This window comes from Ictidomys tridecemlineatus, chromosome 9, assembly GCF_052094955.1.
Source record: "Ictidomys tridecemlineatus isolate mIctTri1 chromosome 9, mIctTri1.hap1, whole genome shotgun sequence".
NCBI classification, from domain to species: Eukaryota; Metazoa; Chordata; class Mammalia; order Rodentia; family Sciuridae; genus Ictidomys; species Ictidomys tridecemlineatus.
In genome coordinates this window covers 133,368,408-133,387,941 of record NC_135485.1, presented here as the reverse complement: position 1 = coordinate 133,387,941, position 19,534 = coordinate 133,368,408, and the positions used below count along the sequence as shown (strand labels likewise).

The following is a 19,534-nucleotide window of genomic DNA, read 5'->3' as shown; positions in this document are numbered from 1 at the left end:
AAGACTCCAAGGACAAAATGAGCTCTCAGAAATTAGGAAAACATAACCCATCCAATATTAGAATCTCCTCGAGGATCAATTCTGGAGCCTCTGGGGTTAATCAAGATAGCATACACTGTAATCACATTGCATTATCCTAACGTTGAGTGTCAACAATAATTTTTCAGTCTAAACAGTGCTGAACTGTGTATAATTGATAAAGGGGTCAAACTGAATTCATACACAAGAAATTTCCCACTTAACTCATTTGTCATTTGCTAAATAACAATGAACTTCCAGTCAGTACAATCTACTTAGTAAGACACAGCATATAATAATGAAACTTATCAAAGATGTATTCTAAGGCTAAATGAGCAATATTAAAACGTATTAGAGTTTATAAGAATAAAGAGGAGAATGTTCAACTTGAAATATGAGTGAGAAATGCACAGAGATGGATGTGAAGAATAAATAGGATTTGGAAAAATATAAAGAAAATCTTTACATTTTTTTTCTATTTGGACAACTTTTATTATGAAGAAATTCAACCATAAACAACTAAGACTAGTATAATGACTCTTCATGTATCCATTATCCAGGGTCAGTCATCGTTGACTCTTCACTCTGGTGAATGCCTACTCTTTCATCAAGTATCTGTCTGAACATCACTTCCGTGGAGAAACTTCCTACCTGCCCATCTCACAGGTTTTCTTTGCTGCTGTTACCCTCCTCCATCTCCTCTTCCCTGTCTTCTTAACAAAACACTTAACATCATCATTTGTTTCATCCATATAGCCACCGTGTCCAGTCTCCCCAGGGCTGTTTTGAAGAAAATCCCACAAGGCACATCATTTCACATCTGTGAAACTTTCTATGTATTTCCAGATAAATATGGGTGTATTAACAAACTTCTCTAATAAAAGTGTTTTTTAAATGTAAGCATAATCATGGAAAGGATTTTGTTACAGTTCAGTGGGAGCTAAACTGAAAGAATACAAAAAAAGAAAGAAGAGAGGTGGTCTTGGGGTGCAAGGATGTTAATAAATCATCCTTCGAAATTCCCTGATTATTCACAGCTTTGAATTCAACTTAAATCTTTAGTTTCCCTCCTTTGACAGGAATAGAATAGGGGGATAATATATTTCAAGGTCCTCTAATAGTTGTTTCTGGATGAATTTTTTGGGGGTGGTGGTGCTGAAGATTGAACGCTCTGGTGCTTTACTACTGAGCTACATCCTCAGTCTTATATTTTGAGACAGAGTCTGGCTAAATTGCTCAGGCTGGCCTGGAACTTGATACTCCTGCTTCAGTCTCCAAAGTCGCTGGGATACAGGTGTTCACCACCACACCTGGTTAGAGGATTAATCTTCGTGGAAGTAACCTTAGAGACAAACAATTTCGATATTCCAGCCCATATTCTAGTTTCTGTAACAGGAAAGTAGGTAAGCACAATTGCCTTATTTGTTAAACGAGGTGAGTAAACTTTTTTTTCTGGTTAACATAACGTGGTATATTAGTGATTGCATTTTTTTCTTCAGCAACAGAAATTATATTAAGGCTTTTGTAAATTTCTGGCAACTCTAGGTATGTTTAGATCCTACCACTCTGATTACGTTTTCATTTCATCTGATGGGATAAGCAGCTTATCTCCTTTCCTACAATTCTAGAGTTCTGTTGTCCTCCTTTTCATAGTCCTTGACTTTTAACGACATCACCATCTGCTCAAAACAGAAAGTAAAATAGTTTTGTTATTGCAAAACAAGGCAGCACTCTTAACAAAAAGCGGTCTGTCTGCCCTTTGGGACCTTTTGTACGACATCGTATAGTAGGTCTCCTCCCAAGAATTCTAGGTCATTCCTTAAGGCTGCGGGTCTCACCTATTAACACCCTCCGGTGGCAGCCGACCAGGGTGCGCTGGTATTTAACCACTACATCATCGCCGCCCAGACGCTAACACACAACTGGGGCACAATGGGTTTTATTTTCACCAGACAGGCTGGGGTCACAGGCCCCCGAGTGGCCCCAGGTGACTTGCTCCACCTTTGGACCTGGGATACTGGCCGACCGGGCCCTGGGCGCCAGGATCCCCGGATACCTGCACGTGGCCGTGGGACGAAGCCTCGGGCCCTGGGCGCCAGCCCCCGCCGGCTCCCTGACAAGAAGGCGCCCGCGAGGCCGAGGGCGGCCCGAGCTGCCAGCCACGGAGCCCGCCGACGTCCTCCCCGTCGCTGGGCAGGCGCACGCCCCCGCCAAGGCGGCTCCCGGCCCTCTCGCGAGAGAGCCCGGCGGCACCTCCTTCCTCTCGGCGGTCCCCTTCTCCCCGCCCCGGAGGACTCGCGCGGCTTCCTCCGGAGGGCGGCAACCTCGGACGTGGCGGGTGCGGGGCCGGAGGCGCTGTGCTCTGCCGTCCTCAAGCAGAAGGCCTGCCCCGCTTCAGCCCCGCGCTCCCTGGGCCTGACGGGCTGCGGCGCGAGCGCGGTAGGGGCGGAGCCACGCGCTGCGGGCGCCTGCGCGGGCGGGGCGGCGGCGGCGGCGACGGGCGCCACACCTGTGCGAGGCGGGGCGGGAGGTGCGCACGCGCGCTGCGCGGCCGGCGGCGGCGGCGGCGGCACCCGGGACATTGCGCAGTCGGGGTAGAGGGCTGGGCGCGCTCGTGGCGGTGGCGTAATTCCTCCCCCTCTCTGCGTCTCCTCTCCTCCGCCTCAGTTGGGGGCGGGTCGGGAGAATGGCTTCGGAGATGGAGTCGTCGCTCGAGGCAAGCTTCTCCTCCAGCTGCACGGTGTCCGGGGGCTCGGGGTGCCTGCCTCCGGCCCGCTCCCGCATCTTCAAGATCATCGTGATCGGCGACTCCAATGTGGGCAAGACGTGCCTGACCTACCGCTTCTGCGCCGGCCGCTTCCCCGACCGCACCGAGGCCACCATCGGGGTGGATTTCCGAGAGCGAGCGGTGGAGATTGATGGGGAGCGCATCAAGGTGAGCGGATGGGGGACTGTCAGGGAGAAGGACGCCCCGCGTGACAAGTGTCCCAACCCCTCCGTGGGCTGATTTCTGGCCCTCTGTAGAATTTTTTTTTTGTTACGCTGATGTAGAGATTGGAAGAATTTATATACAGCAAAATTCTAAGGAATGTTCCTCTAACTTTGATGTGCATGCGATTTGCCTGGGAATCTTGTTTTTTTTAAAAAATGCACATTCTGATTTGATAAGCCCCCCAAATGACGCAGATGCAGCGAGTCCGTGGACCACTCTCTGAGTATCCAGAATGTAGAGAGTATTTACTGACTCATTGGCTGTGTCTCATATGCTGGGTGGGAGTCAGTGAAATACGACCGAAGGAAAAGCAGTGAAATTCATCAAGCAGAGGAAATCCATTATGTAAACGTTAGTTATTGAGCATTCATTCACGCACTGCCCAAAGTATTGTGGAAGTAAAGCCTGTTGCCTTTGAGGAAGTACTTAGGTAATTCCATACAGTTTTGCTACGGGAGTTTCTGTATGACATTGATTTGTTTGGAATAATCCATTTTTCCACAAAAAAACATTCTGTGTATGATAATTCCTATTTGGGTGCCAAAGGGTATCTTTTTTTTTTTTTTTGACATTGCTGGAGATGGAACCCAGGACTTGGTGCATGCTAGGCAAGCACTCTACTACCACTGAGCTACATCTCCAGCACTTTTTATAGAGAGAGTGTTACCCTAAGTTGTCCAGGCCAGCCTGAACTTGTGATCCTTCTGCCTCAGCCTGCCAGGTAGCTGGGATTGATTAGAGACCTGTGCCACTGTGCCCTGTTGGAAACCGCATCTCAATACCAACCCAGATCCTCTCTCAATTCTTTTTTACCTTGAAGTCATTACTGGTGGCTCCTGATACTGGGTCACTGAGTAATATTAGAGATGGTATTAGGTCTGAGGAGGGCTAGGGTCCTGAGGGGTTGGAATGAGGGCACTGGTGCCTGAGGATCAATGACAAGGCGGAGACCTCCTGACGGAATACACCTTAGACACACTTCCTTTCAAACGCCCATTAAATACCACTTAATATCTCTCCTTAGGACATAGGGAGCACAGGAACTGCCCTGCCTTCCTTACCCTATAGATTTCACTTTCTGCTTTAAATTGGTGGTCATCTTTACCTCAGGCCAGTTGGAGATGGGTAGGAACAGGCTTTCTTGGGTCATCTTGCCCTTATATCCTCGAGGCAAGCACAATCGGTTTTTCAGTTCCCTAATTACTGCCCTATCCCACCCGCAAAGGGCTTTTACTGTTAATAATAGTAAAGGAGAAATAGGCTGAGGTAAAAGAAATCAACCTTTCTGTAGCCCCCTTTGCTTTTTTTTTTGTTTTTTGTTTTTGTTTGTTTGTTTTGTTTAAACCAGGGATTAAACCCAGGGGTGCTCAACCACTGAGCCACATCCCTAGCCCTTTAATTTTTTTTTTTTTTTTTTTAATTTTGAAACAGAGTCTCACTAAGTTGCTTAGAGCCTCGCTAAGTTGCTGAGGCTGGCTTTGAACTTGCGATACTTCTGTCTCAGTCTTGGAGCAGCTGGGATTACAGACGGGTGCTATTACCCCTGGCTCTCTTTTGCTTTTTAATTGTACAGTAATTTTTTATTATCCAGTAGTGCTTGCCTAGCATGCATGAAGCTCTGGGTTTAATTCCCAGCACTGTAAAAAAAAAAAAAGAAGAAAAAGAAAAACAAAGTGAACATTGTAGAGGAAAACAGAATAAGGAGAAACTAATCATTTACCAAAATTAGAGTAAGCTCAGAAGCCTGTGGGGAAGAAAATGTGGCTTCTGAAGTTTGAGAGTTTATAATGGGAGTAACAGGAATTCTTGGAGAAAGTTCTCAGGCTTTGGAGCCCAATCAACCTGGGTTCAAATATGAACCTATGAAAGGTTAAGAACTAGGCATGGTGGCATACACTTGTAATCCTAGTGATTTGGGAGGCTGAGACAGGAGGATCACACATTTGAGGCCAGTCTTAGCAAATTAATGAGGGCCTCAGCAACTTATGAAATCCTGTCTCATAATAAAAAATAAAAAGGGATGGGAATGTAGCTTGTGGTAAAATGCCCCTGATTTAAATCCCCAGTACCAAAAAAAAAAAGTATGGTTTGAGTATGTCCCCCAGACCCCCAGATTCATGTGTTGGAAACTTAATCTCCAAATTCATATGTTAGCATATGTGAGTATGGGTCCTTTGGGAAGCGATTGGGTGATGAAGGCTCTGTCCTCATGATGGGTCAATATGTTCATGGATTGATGGGTGTAGAGGTTAGTCCGTTCATGGATTCATGGGTTATCATGGAGTGGCTTTGTTGTAAAAGCAGGCTTGTTCTGCCTCAACCATGCAGTGCCCTCCACCTTGTTGTAATTCAGTGAAAGACCCCCATCAGATCTGGGCTCCGTGTGTGTACATCCCAGCCTCCAGAAGTACTAGCTGTATAAACCTCTATACTTTAGAAATTACTCAGTCTCAGGATTCTTTAGAAAAGCAACACATAGTGGAGTAAGATAGACTATGTGTTCTTTGTAGAGTGATCAACTGCCTGAGACTGTACAGGTTTTAAAATTAGGAACCCCTAAGGCACACTGGGATAGTTGGTCACCCTGGTCCTTGAGCAGGTTCCTTAACTTCTCAGAATCTGAAAAATTAGGATCGTAATACTTTATCAGACTGATAGGAGGATTAAATGAGAGCATATATGAAGTACCAGGTTCATAGTTGATGTCTGTAGATAGACTGCCTTTCCTGATGTCTTGAACATTACTTTTTGTGCTTGTTACCATTAGGGTTGGAGTTAGGGTTAGTGCCCAAAGAAGAAAACTAGAGGTAGAGGAGGGCACGAGTAGACAGCTGAAGGGGAGAGAAATTCTCCCAAAAGTTGGACTGGAAAATTGCTCACAGATGAATCAGGTGCAAATTTTAAGAGTTATTAATACCAAAAAACTACACAGTATGTCCAGTGTATAAAGTTGTTGAATACTTAACTACAGGGCCGAGGGCAGGGATCTGTAAGCCAGACTCACGGGCAGGATGGAGCTGAGAACTTTGTTTTGTGTGTTGGTTCTTTTTGTTTTGTTTGTTTTGTGTGTTGGTGTCTTGCCTTCATCTGTAAGACTTAAGGGTTTTGTTTTGTTTTATTTTTACTGGGGATTGAACCTAGGGGTACTTTACCACTGAGCTACATCCTCAATTCTTTTTATGTTTTATTTTGAAACAGGGTATCACTAAGTTGCTTAGGGCCTCCCTAATTTTCTGAGGCTGTCCTCAGACTTGGGATCTGCCTGCCTCAGTCTCCTAAGTAGCTGGGATTGCAGGCATGTGCCACTGTGCCCAGCAAGACTTGAGATTTTATGGGTGAAAAGATTACAGAAATATTCTGAGGCTTCTGTAGTAGAAAAAGATGGCAGCTATGTTGGAAAGAACAAAACTTTTTTAGTGCCTATTTTGTTTTATATATATATTTTAAGTATATACTTAATGTGCCATATTCTTCTCCATTTTTTTAAACAATACCTTTATTTTATTTATTTATTTTTATGTGGTGCTGAGGATTGAACCCAGGGCCTCACATGTGCTAGAGGAGCACTCTACCACTGAGCCATAATCCCAGCCCCTAATATATATATATATTTTTTTAGTTATAGGTGGAGACAATACCTTTATTTTATTTATTTCTATGTGGCGCTGAGGATTGAACCCAGGGCCTCACACATGCTAGGTGAGTGCTCTACTGCTGAGCCACAACCCCAGCCCACTAGTGCCTTTTTTTTTTTTTAACTGAAAATTGATAGAGAAAATCTTTATCCCATTTACTGCTGCTTCCCTGGTTTTGCTAACCTGTGAATCATAAGCGCTGATAAAATATTCATGTCATGTTCATGTCTCCTTGGAATATCGTATGCCGGATCTGACTGGCATTTCTTAAAATTTTTTGGTCTTAAGCTGGAGAATTCTATACTACTTTACTAATACAATGACATTCCAGATATTTTTTGTTTGGTTAAAGTGAGATATTGTGTTAAAATGTCTTCATAATTGTGGACTGGAAAATTTTTCAGAGCCCATGATTTAAAACAGTGCCCTTTCAGTTTAAATGCTTCATGAAATGAAAAGTTTGTATTCACTAAGCTAATTCTAGGCACTATGTATATATAATTGAAAGTAGAAAGTCTTGTTTGCAGAATTTTGGGAGTTGAATAGAATTTATAGAAGTAATCCCTTAAATAAAGATGCATTTGACTTTTAAATCGAATCTCCCAACTGTAAGCCATATGCTCCTTCCCTACATTTGTCCCCATCCGGACTAGCAATATTTCTTTCTCCCATCTATGGCAGACACATTATAAAAAGCCTCGTGCTTTTAGATTTAATTAATCCTCCCATTTGGGGTCAGTAGCTCCTGCTTGAACATTTCAATAGCTTCCTTATTTGTAAAAGTAGGAAAGAAATTTTGCCATGTTAAATACAAGATGTTAATATTAACTTAAGGGGAAAAACCAGGCTCCTCTGCCCCTGTTAGTGAATCAAATATTTGATGAGTAATAGTTAGCCAAAAAAAAAAAGACATTTTGTTAAATATAAAGAATTACAAAATATTGCAAGGGTTCCTGAACTGTGCTTAGGGGCAAAAATGGTCTGCTGCTGGTTTTTATGTGGCCTGTAATCTAAGAAAGATTTTCAAATTTTATTACTCTTTTTTTTTTAGTTCTGGGGGTCGAACACAAGGCCTCAAGCATGCTACACAGTGCTTTACCATTGAGCCACACCCCTAGTCTGATGTTTAGATATCTGGCTGGGAAAGACAATAAGATTTCCTGACAAATTCAGAGTTCACCCAGTTCATGCTCTTCTTCCTGAGGCCTAGCCCCTCTCCTTTGCTTTCTAAATCCAATTGGTCATCTAGCTGCATAATTTCTCCTGCTTCAAAATCCTAGCTCAAGTGTTTTTTCCAGATCTCTGAACTGTCACAGCAAGCCAGATGAGCTCCCACACCTACTCTTCAGCTTCCATTTTGTTCATTGTTGCCTAAAATGCCAGACTAGTGGGATCCAGGGAGATAAATTTTCCCTGCCTCGTGTTATAAAATTCCAATTATTAAAATAGCACAAGCCTTCCTTCATTGGTCTATTTGCTCTTGTTGTTGTTTTGTTTTTTGAAACAGGGTCTTGGTGAATTGCCCAGGCTGGCCTTGTACTTGAGAGCCTCCTGCTCAGTCTCCCCTGCAGCCTGGATTACAGGTGGACGCCACAGTGGCGCCTGGCTTCCACGCTGCTTTTCTAACATTATTTCCCATTTATTTCTTTCACATATCCTATGGTCGAGCAAACGATACATTGGACCCTGTTTCTTCTTTCCCCCACTCTCTGCTTGGAATATCCCCCTTCCCATATTGACCACATGTCATTCTTCTTTACTCAAGTCTGTGATCTCTATCAAGGACTCCCTCCACTCTTCTCAAGTGCACTCCCTGTGGACCCTGCAGGTGCCTCCATCTCACTGTTATATGTGTGTCATGCTCCCTTGCTACGTTAGATTTGAGGTGGGATCCATGTCCAGTTATCCCATGGACTCCCTGTCTAGCCTCATACCTAAACCACGTAGTAGGTAGGTACCCTGGATAAGTGTTGAGTGTATAGAGACAGGAGACCCATTGGCAGTCTGCTCTGGAAATGCAGAGTTGAACTGATAAGAGAAGCTCATGAAAAGACAGAGCTAAATTAAAAAAAAAAAAAAAGGTAGTTTGAAGATGAAGCTCAAGGTTTAACTAGCTGGCTTTTGGTGATGACTCAGCAATGAGGTTGAGTCTGGGTGACTGGAAGTGGCACAATTAGAGACTAAGGGCGTTTTCTGGAACTTTGAATTTTACAAGCCCCTGTTTTATTTTTATATTTATTTTTAGTTGTAGTTGGACACAGTACCTATTTATTTATTGTTTTATGTGGTGCTGAGGATTGAACCCAGCGCCCCAAATGTGCTAGGTGAATGCTCTACCACTGAGCCACTACCCTAGCCCAAGCCCCTGTCTTAGCCAGGAGTTTGGCATATTCAAGTGAAAATGTCTGCCTGGTTGCTAGGACCATGGGGTTGGAGCATAGGGAGATCGTTATGGATATGAAGGTGAATTGTGGAGCAAAGATAAGATCAAAATGCCTGATGTAGCTGTAGAGAATAGAAGTTTGAAGTCAACTTGTACCTTAAAAGAATTAAGTTAAGACTTGGAGGACTGAGGCAGGAGGATCACAAGTTCAACTAAGCAAGGCCCTAAGCAACTCAGTAAGATCCTATCGCTAATAAAATATAAAAAAGTGCTGGGGATAATGCAGTGCCCCTGGGATAATCCCTGGGTACCAAAAAAAAAGAAAGAAAGAAAGAAAGAAATCAATACTTTATCTCTTAAAATGTGTTGGTGGTTAGAAGACCTAATTGGTCCCTTGGATTCAGTGAACTGGAGTATTAGCAGCTGGGGCACCCTATGAAGAATCTTAATTTGTGACCCCTTGGTTCACAAACTGGTGAACTGGAAATTGCTGAGGTCTGGTGCTAAAGGCCTGCGTGGTAGCAGAAGTTAGTTTCTCTGTTTGCCTAAACCAGGGCGGGCGGTGATGGCGTGGGGTGCGGTGCTGCCTAGTCAGGTCTAGGTCACTTGCCTAACCTAAGAGCCAGGGGCTCACATGAATTGAAAGCAGGGAAGGGATGGTTCCCCAGGGAGAATGAGGTGCTTTTAACAGAAGCAGGAATGGACATTAGACTTCCGGAAACATTGAGCACACTGTAGAATCAGGCAGCCCAGGTTTGAATCTTGGCCTTAAGACTTAGTAGTTCTGTGACCTTGGGTGAATCTTTTTTTTTTTTTTTTTTTTTTAAGTTCTAAATGGACACAATGTCTTTATTTATTTATTTTTATGTGGTGCTGAGGATTGAACCCAGTGCCTCATGCATGAGAGGCAAGTGCTCTACCACTGAGTTGTAACTCCTTGGGTGAATTCTTAATTTGGTAGACCTTGGCTTCCTCTTCTTTGCTTCGAGGTTGGGTAGTTACTCCATGGCACTGAACACAGGAAAGTGATACATGTAAAGGATCTGGCCTAGTCCCTGTAAGGTACCCTGATGTGTGAAGCCCTGGAGAGATAATTAGTAGATTACCAACGCTCCTTCCATTGTTGGGAGAGACAGTAATTGGTGAGACAGGGAGGAGAAGGATAGTAAAACTTCCCTTCCCAACTGGGTGTGGCACACACCTGTTATCTCAGCCAGGCAGGAAAGAAAGTTCAAGGCCAGCCTGGACAATGTATTGAGACCCTGTTTCAAAATACAAAAAAGTTTTAGTAAGGGCTGGTTGTGTAGCTCAGTGGTAGAGCACTTGCCTAGCAAGTGGGCTGCCTCCCCAGTCCTGAGGGGGGTGAAAAAGATTTCTTTGCTCAAACGTGGGGGGAATGGACCCATAATGTTAGCCCTGGTTTTAAGATTAAACAGCCTCTGAAAGCCAAGTGACGCATCAGCTGAAGTTTTTAGTCATACTTGTCTTTCCTCAAAGTCTTGGTAGATTGGAATGCATGGGGTTTCCAGCGGGACCCATGGTAGAGGTGCAGAACTACTGCATTGGTATCCCAAATAAAAGGGTTTCTGTGGGTGAAAATTCTTAAGTTTGAGTTTGTTTTTATAAAAGAAATGTGTGCTCAGAAAGGTAGAATTAAAAGGGGCAGTTGCCTTAAAGACAGCCATTGTTAGTGTTTGGGTATATATTTTCTTTTTATCTGCTTTTTGTTTGTTTTTAACCTGAGTATACTTTTGTGTGCATCGTGCTGGGGTGGAACCCAGGTCCTCGTGCATGCCAGCCAAGCGCTGTACCACTGAGCTCCATCCCAGCCCCTGTGAGTATCCTTAAAACCTTGCGAATTGTCCTTTATTATTTGAGTGAATTTTGAATACCCAAACAACGGGAAATATTATTTAAAGAGAAAACTCAGCTCCAGTTTATTTGGATAGCTTTTATGTGATCATTAGATTTGTTATCAAAATCACAATGTCCTTCTAAATGCTAAAGAAAGAGCTTGAAGTTTCTTTTTTCATTAAAACTTGAGATAAAATTAACATACCACAAAATTCACCTTTTTAGTGGGGGCACACACCTATAATCCCAGCTACTTTGGAAGCTGAGGCAAGAGGATCACAAGTTCAAGTCTAGTATGGGCAACTGAGTGGAGGCCCTATCTCAAAATAAAAAGGGTTGTTGATGTAGCTCATGGGTAGAACACCTCTGGGTTCAATCCTTTGTACCAAAAAAAAAAAAAAAAAATCTAGTACTTTAAAAATATGCAGTTTTTAGTGTATGGTGTTTTTAGTGTATTTACAAGGCTACAACCATCTCAGTGTCTAATTTCAGAACATTTCACTGGAGAAAGAAGTCTTATTCCATTAATAGTCCTTCCCTATCCCTTTTCCCTCACACTCTGGCAACCATAAATTTGCTTGACCCCAGAAGTTTGCCTAGACTGGACATTTCATGTAGACAGAATCTTAGAATCTGTGGCCTTCTGTGTCTAGCCTCTTCCCCTTGAAAGTCTTCTAGATTCACCCATGCTGCACGTGTACCAGTACTTTATTTCTGTTAATGACCAGGTAAGGTTCTGCAGCGTGGTCACACCGCATTTTGTTCCTTCATCAGTTGGTGGGTATTTGGATTATTTCTGCCTCTTGATGAATATGAATAATGCTGCTGGGAACATTTCTGTTCACATTTTTATGTGAACCATTTCTCTTGGGTGTAAACTTGGAAGTAGGATTGTTGGATCATATGTTAAGTCTCTGTTTAGCCTTTTTCCTCCTGATATATTGGGGTGAAATTCAAATAACTTAAAAGAAACTATTTTCGAGTGAACAATTCAGTGACATTTAGAATATACACGATGTGCAGGCACCACCTCTGTAGAGTGACAGAATTATTTCCCTTCCTCCAAAGAGAAACAGTAGATGGTCTCTCTCCTTCCCCAGCCCAGACAACCACCCATCTGTGCTCTGTCTTCCTGAATCTATATATTATATATAGTTACATAAACTGAATCCTACAGAACATATCTTGTGTTTTCACTTAGCCTTCTTGGGAGTTCGTTCTCATTATGGCATGTGTCAGTACTACTCCTTTTTGTGGCTGGATAACAAGCTGTTTTACTCTAGTGAGGATCTGCCAAACTGCTTTCCAAAATGGCTGTGCTATTATATGTCCTCCTCATCAAAGTGTGAAAGTTCTGCTTTTTCTACATTATTATCAACATTGGTGATTGTCTTTTTGATTATGTCCCTCCTAGTACATGTAGAGTGGTATTTAATTGTGACTTTAATTTCTGAAGTTTTAGACTGTTTTGGGTGCTGGGAATTGAACCCAGGGCCTGATGCATGCCAGGCAAGTGCCTAGTCAATGGGCTGCACCTGCGGTCCCCAGTGTGGTTTTGGTTTGCATTTCTCTGATAACTAATGATGTCGAGTGCTTGTTGGCCATTTGTGTTATCTTTGGAGAAACATCTCGATTCTTAAATTTTTATTTATGTATCTTTTATCACTGAGGTGTGAGCTACTAGACCCTTTTCAGATAGATTTTATTTGCAGATATTTTCTCATATTCTGTGAATTGTCTTCACTTGCTTGATAGTGACTTGAAGCACAAACATTTTTAATTTTGATGAAGTCTGATTTAGCCTTTACTTTGGCGGTTTATGCTTTATTTATTATATCTAGAAACCAATATCTAGTCCAAGGTTACAAAGATTTACCCCCATGTTTTCTTCTTATACATCTTAAAGATTTAGCTTTTCAATTTAGATCTTTGATCCATTTTGAGAAAGTTTTTGCATATGCTTAGAAGTAGAGATCCAACCTCATTTTTGATTGTTGTCCCTTGTGTTCAAATAACTATTCTCCCCTAACTGCCACTGAATTGTTTTGAGACTCTTGTTGAAAATCAGTTGGCCAAAGAAAAGTCTGACTTCTATAGTTTGAAACATGTTTAATTGTACATAGAGTGTTTTTTTTTTTAATTTTCAATGATCAGTTAGTTCAATTTAGGTCATTTACTAGAGTCTTTTTTTTTTTTTGAGAGAGAGAGAGAGAAGTTTTTAATATTTATTTATTTATTTATAGTTTTCGGCGGACACAACATCTTTGTATGTGGTGCTGAGGATCAAACCGGGCCGCACGCATGCCAGGCGAGCACGCTATCGCTTGAGCCACATCCCTAGCCCTATATAGAGTGTTTTTATTCTTAGCATGCTAGTTGGGGTGAAAAAAAAAAAGGTGAATTTTTTTAGAAAAGGAAAGTTGTAGCTGGGTGTGGGGTATGCTCCTGTAATCCCAGCTCCTCTGGAGCCTGAGGGAGGAGGAATGCAAGTTTGAGTCCAGCTTCAGCAACTTAGTGGGACTGTTGCAGAATTAAATAAAAAGGCTGAGATTGTAGCTTGAAGGTAGAGCATTTGCCTAGCAAGTGCAAGGCCATGAAAGGAGGGAGAGAAGGAGGGAGGGAAGGAAGGAAAGGAAATGAATTGTATATATTTTTAGTTGTTGATAGACCTTTATTTTATTTATTTATATGTGGTGCTGAGAATTGAACCCAGTGCCTCACACATGCTAGGCAAGTGCCCTACCACTGAGCCCCAGCCCTAGCCCCATAAGTTGTATTTTTAAAGAATTATACATTTGTTTTATTGGCTCTCTGCAAAGTCATGTAGCTAGTATTTAGTATTCATTTGTAAGGTCTGGAACTAGCTTTCCTTTTATCATTGAGGGCACTAAGGCCTAAAAGTGTAGCCATAACCTACAGGTTGTTGAGTAAATATTTGTTGATGTTAGTTGTTAGTGTGCTTTGTAAACAGCTAATGATTTATGTGACAGTCTTTATGACCCATCTGTTAATTATGTTGTTCATATCACAAAATGTGTATTTTATGATGATTCACCTTGAGACACGGTCTTGTGCAGTACTGAAGAAAACTTTGTGCTTTCTGATTTATGTGAGTGTGAGGAGCATAGGTTTCAAGTGGTATATAGGAAGTAATACTTAGATGGTATTCAGCCACATGGAAGAGAAATTCAGCTGTGCAGTTTATCCATATGAGGTCTTGCTTTTGTCATGTACTCAGGAGACCAGAGGTGGCAGTCCATCTGATGGCACTCGCCAGCTGGGTGTTAGCTTTGTGCTTCTGCTGTGCCTTTCTTGTGGGTCTGGCTTCATGGCATAGGATGGCTGCTGTATTTCCAGGCATTGTATCTCATGCCAGGCAGAAAGGGAAAGGGTAAGAGAGGAGCCGGAGACCGTGCTAAATGCTCTTTCTTCTTCTTCTTCTTTTTTTTGGCAGGGGGTAAAATGGGGTTTGAACCCAGGGGCACTTAACTACTCAGCCACATCCCCAGCCCTTTTATTTTTTTATTTTTAGACAGGGTCTCACTAATTTGCTGAGGCTGGCCTCAAGCTTGAGATTCCCTGCCTCAACCTCCCAAGTTGCTGCGATTACAGGTGTGCACCACCATGCATGGCCCAAATGGCCTTTTTTTTTTTTTTTAATCATAAAAGCAGTAGTTTTCCTGGAAACCCATGAGAGGACTATCTGCAAATTGGCTAGAATTATATCACCCTCACCTCCCAGTGCTAGGAGAACACAGGAAATCAAGATTGTATAGTATCTTTTGTTTTTGCCTGGAACAAAGGTAAAAGGACTTACCATTCATACCAGCGGGCAAATTCTGAGGCGTTCATACCTTCTAATCTACATTTTGGCCAAGTACGGTGTCCCCTCAGGTGGTTCCCTTCTGTTGCCACATCACTGTGTGAGAAATTACTAGTTCAGGCTTTCAGCGCTTACTCTGTCTAGATGTCATGCAAATCTTTCGGTATAAAGTTATCTAAGTAAATCTGCATGACCGGTACCCTCGTCATTTAACTTTGTTTTATTCATTGTTTCATGTGAATCATGATATGGCTTACATTTGGCCCTGGACATCATTGCCCTGGATCCCTTCCGTGTTCCCACTAGGAGATACTGAGATAGTTTTGTTGAAAGAAATGTTTAGAATTAGATAATTTGAGTGTTTAGCACTTTAAAATTTTCAAGTGACCCATACCTTACAGAATGTGTATGTGTGTTGGTTTGAGGGTTGGACCTCTTATCGCCATGTTTCTTAAGTCTAAATATTTTAAGTTAGACTAGGAAAGGTACAGAGGAACATACAATAACCAAATTTATAGGAGTTAAGTGTTTGTTAAAACCCAATGTATTTTTCTCTTAACATTTTAAAATAAATTTTTGAGGTATGATTTTTATCAGAGAAATTTGATGTAATGAAATTTAGAAAATGCCAAATGGAAATATTTGTCCTGCCACTTGTACTGGGATTTAATTGTGGGGTACTCTGCTAGTGTCGTGCAGTCTGGATCCCAGAGGCCACACTGGACGGCTCCAGAAGAGGGCAGTCAGGCATCGCGAGCTGGGTGTTCCCAGAGACCACGCATTAATGAGGACATTTCTTGACAGACTTTCTGTTTTTCTTTTTCTTTTTTTTTTTTTTTCCATTTTAAGATCCAGTTGTGGGACACCGCAGGACAAGAGCGGTTCAGGAAGAGCATGGTACAGCACTACTACAGAAATGTGCACGCTGTCGTCTTCGTGTATGACATGACCAACATGGCTAGTTTTCACAGCCTGCCATCTTGGATCGAGGAATGCAAACAGCATTTGCTAGCAAATGATATACCACGGATTCTCGTTGGAAATAAATGTGACTTGAGAAGTGCCATTCAGGTACCCACAGACTTGGCACAGAAATTTGCTGACACACACAGTATGCCTTTGTTTGAAACCTCTGCTAAAAACCCCAATGATAATGACCATGTGGAAGCTATATTTATGACCTTGGCTCATAAGCTTAAGAGCCACAAACCATTAATGCTTAGTCAACCCCCTGATAACGGAATTATCCTGAAACCTGAAGCAAAGCCTGCAGTGACATGCTGGTGCTAAATAACAGCTTTATTGCACTATCTCATTTTGACTAAAAATGCTTTTGGAGAATGACAGTGATAAGTCTTAAGATTTAATCTCAAATATAATGGATCATCCTGACACCTCACTGTTATCAGTGTCATGCTTACTTTTGTATTGTGTATCCACTTAATCAAGTTTGTCACTGTGACAACACAAGGGAAAAGTTGGTTTTGAAGTGAGATTGACAATGAAGCAAGCCTAGGAGGATTACCAGCTCTTCCCATGGAGAGCCCCATGAAGGAGGCCTCCAGGGATCGATGCTGGAAGTGCCAGTCAGGAACCCTTCCATCCCACGCTCCTGGGACTGAAAAAGAAAATCTGTTCAGGATACACCTCCTGATGTTAAGTCCCGTGTGAGGGCAGATGCTGTGACTTCACAAGGTGCTTTATACTTCATTTTATCATCTTTAAGCAGCAAAAAACGAATTGAAAGCATCTGAGGAGTTGTAACTTTGGGGTGGGGTTTTGGTGACGGGGGTTCCTGGTATCTCTTGCTCCCGTCACCCTGAGCAGCTTCATGACTAAGTGCTGCGTGAACTCAGATTGCGTTTGGACTGTAGCTCCGAGGGCATTGCTCTAATCGATCTGAGTCTGTGTGTATTTCTGTAATGGTATGGTATTATCAGTTTTTAAAATGTTTGAAACTTATGGTCACAATAAACAGTTCCTCCTCATTGTGAAAAAATAAGTTAGATATCGTCTGTTCCCTCGGTGATGGAAAGAATATTTCAAAATTTTTTTGCCCTAAGTATTTTAATTTTGAATTTAAGACTTTGCACATAGAAAGAGCACGTTTGACTATGAAGCTCTTTACGTAAATGGAATATAAGCCATGGACTGAACTGCAGTGTGCACATAAACTGACACTCTGCTGCCCTTGAGAATTTTAGATGAAAGTAAGTCAAAAAGATGATTGTACTTAAAATATTTGCAGAATGTGGAAAACCAATTAAACATGTCCTCTAATCTAGTTTAGGATTTTCTGTTTAATCATTAGGGTGATCCTAACTGGATAATTTAGTTACCAAAAAAAAAAAAATCTATAAATAAACTAAATGAAAGTAGTGATTATAATAAATATTCAGCTTTAAGTATTAGGGCTCAAATTGACTTTTTTTGTATTTAAGATTAATCCATTTTTCTTAATCATGCTGGAATTAAAAAATAAAAATCCTTTTACCTTTATCTAAATTAACATTGATTTGTAACTATTTTTATAGTAAAACGACAGCTGGAGTAGTTGTGATGGCTGTAGTAGTTTTTTAAAGAAGGAAATCTGTTGCTTTTCAGAACATTTCCTAAAGTGGGGGAAGAAAATTTATAGACTTTCCAAGCACATTTGTGTTTTTTCAGTACTGTTATTATGATTTTAAAAAGAAGTAATTTAACTTTCTTTTTTGTAAGAAGTTAGTACTAAGTGTCCTTTATACTTCTGTGAAAGGACTTATTTTTTCACTTTAATAATTTATTAATTTTAAAATATTTGTATCATTTGCAACAACTTACATTTTAATTTTTGGTATGTTATCAGTTGAATGGGGATAAAGCTTTTAGATATTCCAAAATATTTATAAAACATCTTATTGACTGTTGAAATCACTTCCAAAATGGTGACTATCTAATTACTAATTATAAATTTTTTTAAGCACAAATCACACATTTTGTAAATCTGTGAATTTATTTTAACTCTCACTTTTAATTGATATATCAGGTATGTTTTAGAAAAATCTTTGAGAACACCAAAGGAAACTACCCCAGAATCTAATGTAGTTTGTTGTTAACAATGCTTAAATGAAAGTATATTGCTAATAATATATTTCCTCAAGAAATCTAAAGTTGAATAATTTTATTGTAGAAAAGTATGTTACATTTATCCATGAAGTTCAATAAATCATCTTTGTTATGAAGAAATGGTGTTTTGTTTTCTTTGTTTACTGGGTTGAATATAAAATTTTTAAGAATCCCTCTCCCCCACCTCACTTTCCAGATAATATATGTACACAGGTTGAAAATGCCTAATCTGCAAATCCAAAACTTTTTCCATTCAAAAATGTATGGATTTTGGAGCATTTTGGTGTTTCAGATTAGGGATATTCAACCAGCAGTAAAGTCTATGCAGATATTCTAAAGTCCAGAAAAATTCCCAAATCCAAAATACTTCTGGTTCCAAGCATTGTGGGTAGGGGTAGTCAAAAGTCTTAATTGTAAGCAGAAAATGCTATAAAAGTGGTTGACATCTATTTGGACATAAAAGAATTCAGCAGAATGAATAGATGCAACTAGAAAAAACGTGGAAGGACAGAAGCTATTCGAGGTATAAGACTGCAATTCAGGCCCTTGAGGAGAGTGAGCCTGGGGCTTTGGGGACTCTGAAGTTGAGACTGTTGCCCCTGGACACTTTAATCCACAAGTTACTTTTGTGTCCAAACAATTACACTAGTGAACGACTGCTTTCTCAATCATCTGTGGAGTCAATGAGTTGGTCATGTCTTTTTGAGGCACCTGGGGGACAAAGGTTGACTCACTTGGAATAAGCTGATCGTGGAAAACGTTTAATCAAGCATCTGCCATGTGTGCCCCAGTGGTGGTAAAAGTGGAGTTACATAGACCTGTAAGACTGTTCTGTAAGAACTTGCGAAATAGGATATAAGCAAGTAGGAATTCTACCATACAATGTGGTAAATGTAATCAAAGAAGCATATACAAAGGACAGTGAGCACAGAATGGACTTAGATGAAGGAAACAGCAGATAATCCAAAACCTTGCAGCAGAGGGGACATAGTTGCTGCGCCTTGAGGTAGATGTGAGGCAGTCTTGTAACAGGAGAAATCTGCAGCCCAGGTGGGTGCACCAGAAGACTCTGGGAACTGAACTTGGAGAGAATGGCTAATGGTTGAGTAGTTGGGGTGGTGGTGTGGTCGGAACACTGGGAAATGAAGCTGGCTGATAGGATGTGGTTAAACTGCCAAGGTGCCATGTGCAGTGGTTTAGGGCTGATTTGAGTGCAGGTTTTGGAAACAGTTTAAATCAGCCCACAAGGGAGAATACATTGTAATGGTCTGATAAAGTTTTTCCCTGGGTTCAGGAGAGCTGGGATTGACACTCAGGTTCCTAACTCTGAGCCCAGCTTCTCTGTACATCTTCATTCTTCCTTACAACTGGATTTCTGCATGTTTCCAGTTATTTGGCAGAAGATGTGGCCACTGATTGCGTATGAACTTCTGCTTGCTGCAGCTGTCCCAAGAGCGATGAACTGATTGCCAGCCCACGTTGAAATATCTAGGATGAACTCAATTGGCCTGGCTAGAGCCAGGTGCCCTCCCAAGACCAACAACCGAAAAGGAGAAGTCATTTCCACATTGTGGAGGAGAAGTAATTGCAGGGGAAGGAAGTGAAAAATGAAGATAGCTGTTACAGCCACACAAAAGCATTTGAACTTTAATACTTATGTAATGAGTACAAAATGAAAGCATTTAGCAAGGGAGTGAGATCATCTTTATACTGGGAATTCCAGC

The 19,534-nt window shown here is 41.4% G+C and overlaps 2 protein-coding genes across 3 annotated transcripts; one reads left to right on the top strand and one right to left on the bottom strand.

The window, feature by feature from the left end:
* Positions 1-485: 485 nt before the first annotated feature.
* On the bottom strand, positions 486-2,624 carry LOC144366945 (uncharacterized). Of its 2 annotated transcripts, none has more exons than XR_013426153.1 (2): positions 1,857-2,624; positions 486-1,697 (listed from the first exon to the last, which is right to left on the bottom strand). XR_013426153.1 is itself a non-coding variant. In XM_078022110.1 (2 exons), the coding sequence occupies exons 1-2, from the start codon at positions 2,598-2,600 to the stop codon at positions 1,666-1,668; spliced, it is 558 nt and encodes a 185-aa protein (XP_077878236.1). In that variant the 5' UTR covers positions 2,601-2,624; the 3' UTR covers positions 486-1,665. The 2 variants fall into 2 exon arrangements, 1 of the variants encoding a protein (XP_077878236.1); XM_078022110.1 differs by having other exon boundaries at positions 2,075-2,624.
* Positions 2,625-2,704: 80 nt separating this feature from the next.
* Positions 2,705-17,930, top strand: Rab33b (RAB33B, member RAS oncogene family). Its single transcript, XM_005327569.5, has 2 exons — positions 2,705-2,953; positions 15,555-17,930. The coding sequence occupies exons 1-2, from the start codon at positions 2,705-2,707 to the stop codon at positions 15,993-15,995; spliced, it is 690 nt and encodes a 229-aa protein (XP_005327626.1). The 3' UTR covers positions 15,996-17,930.
* The last annotated feature ends 1,604 nt before the right edge of the window (positions 17,931-19,534 follow it).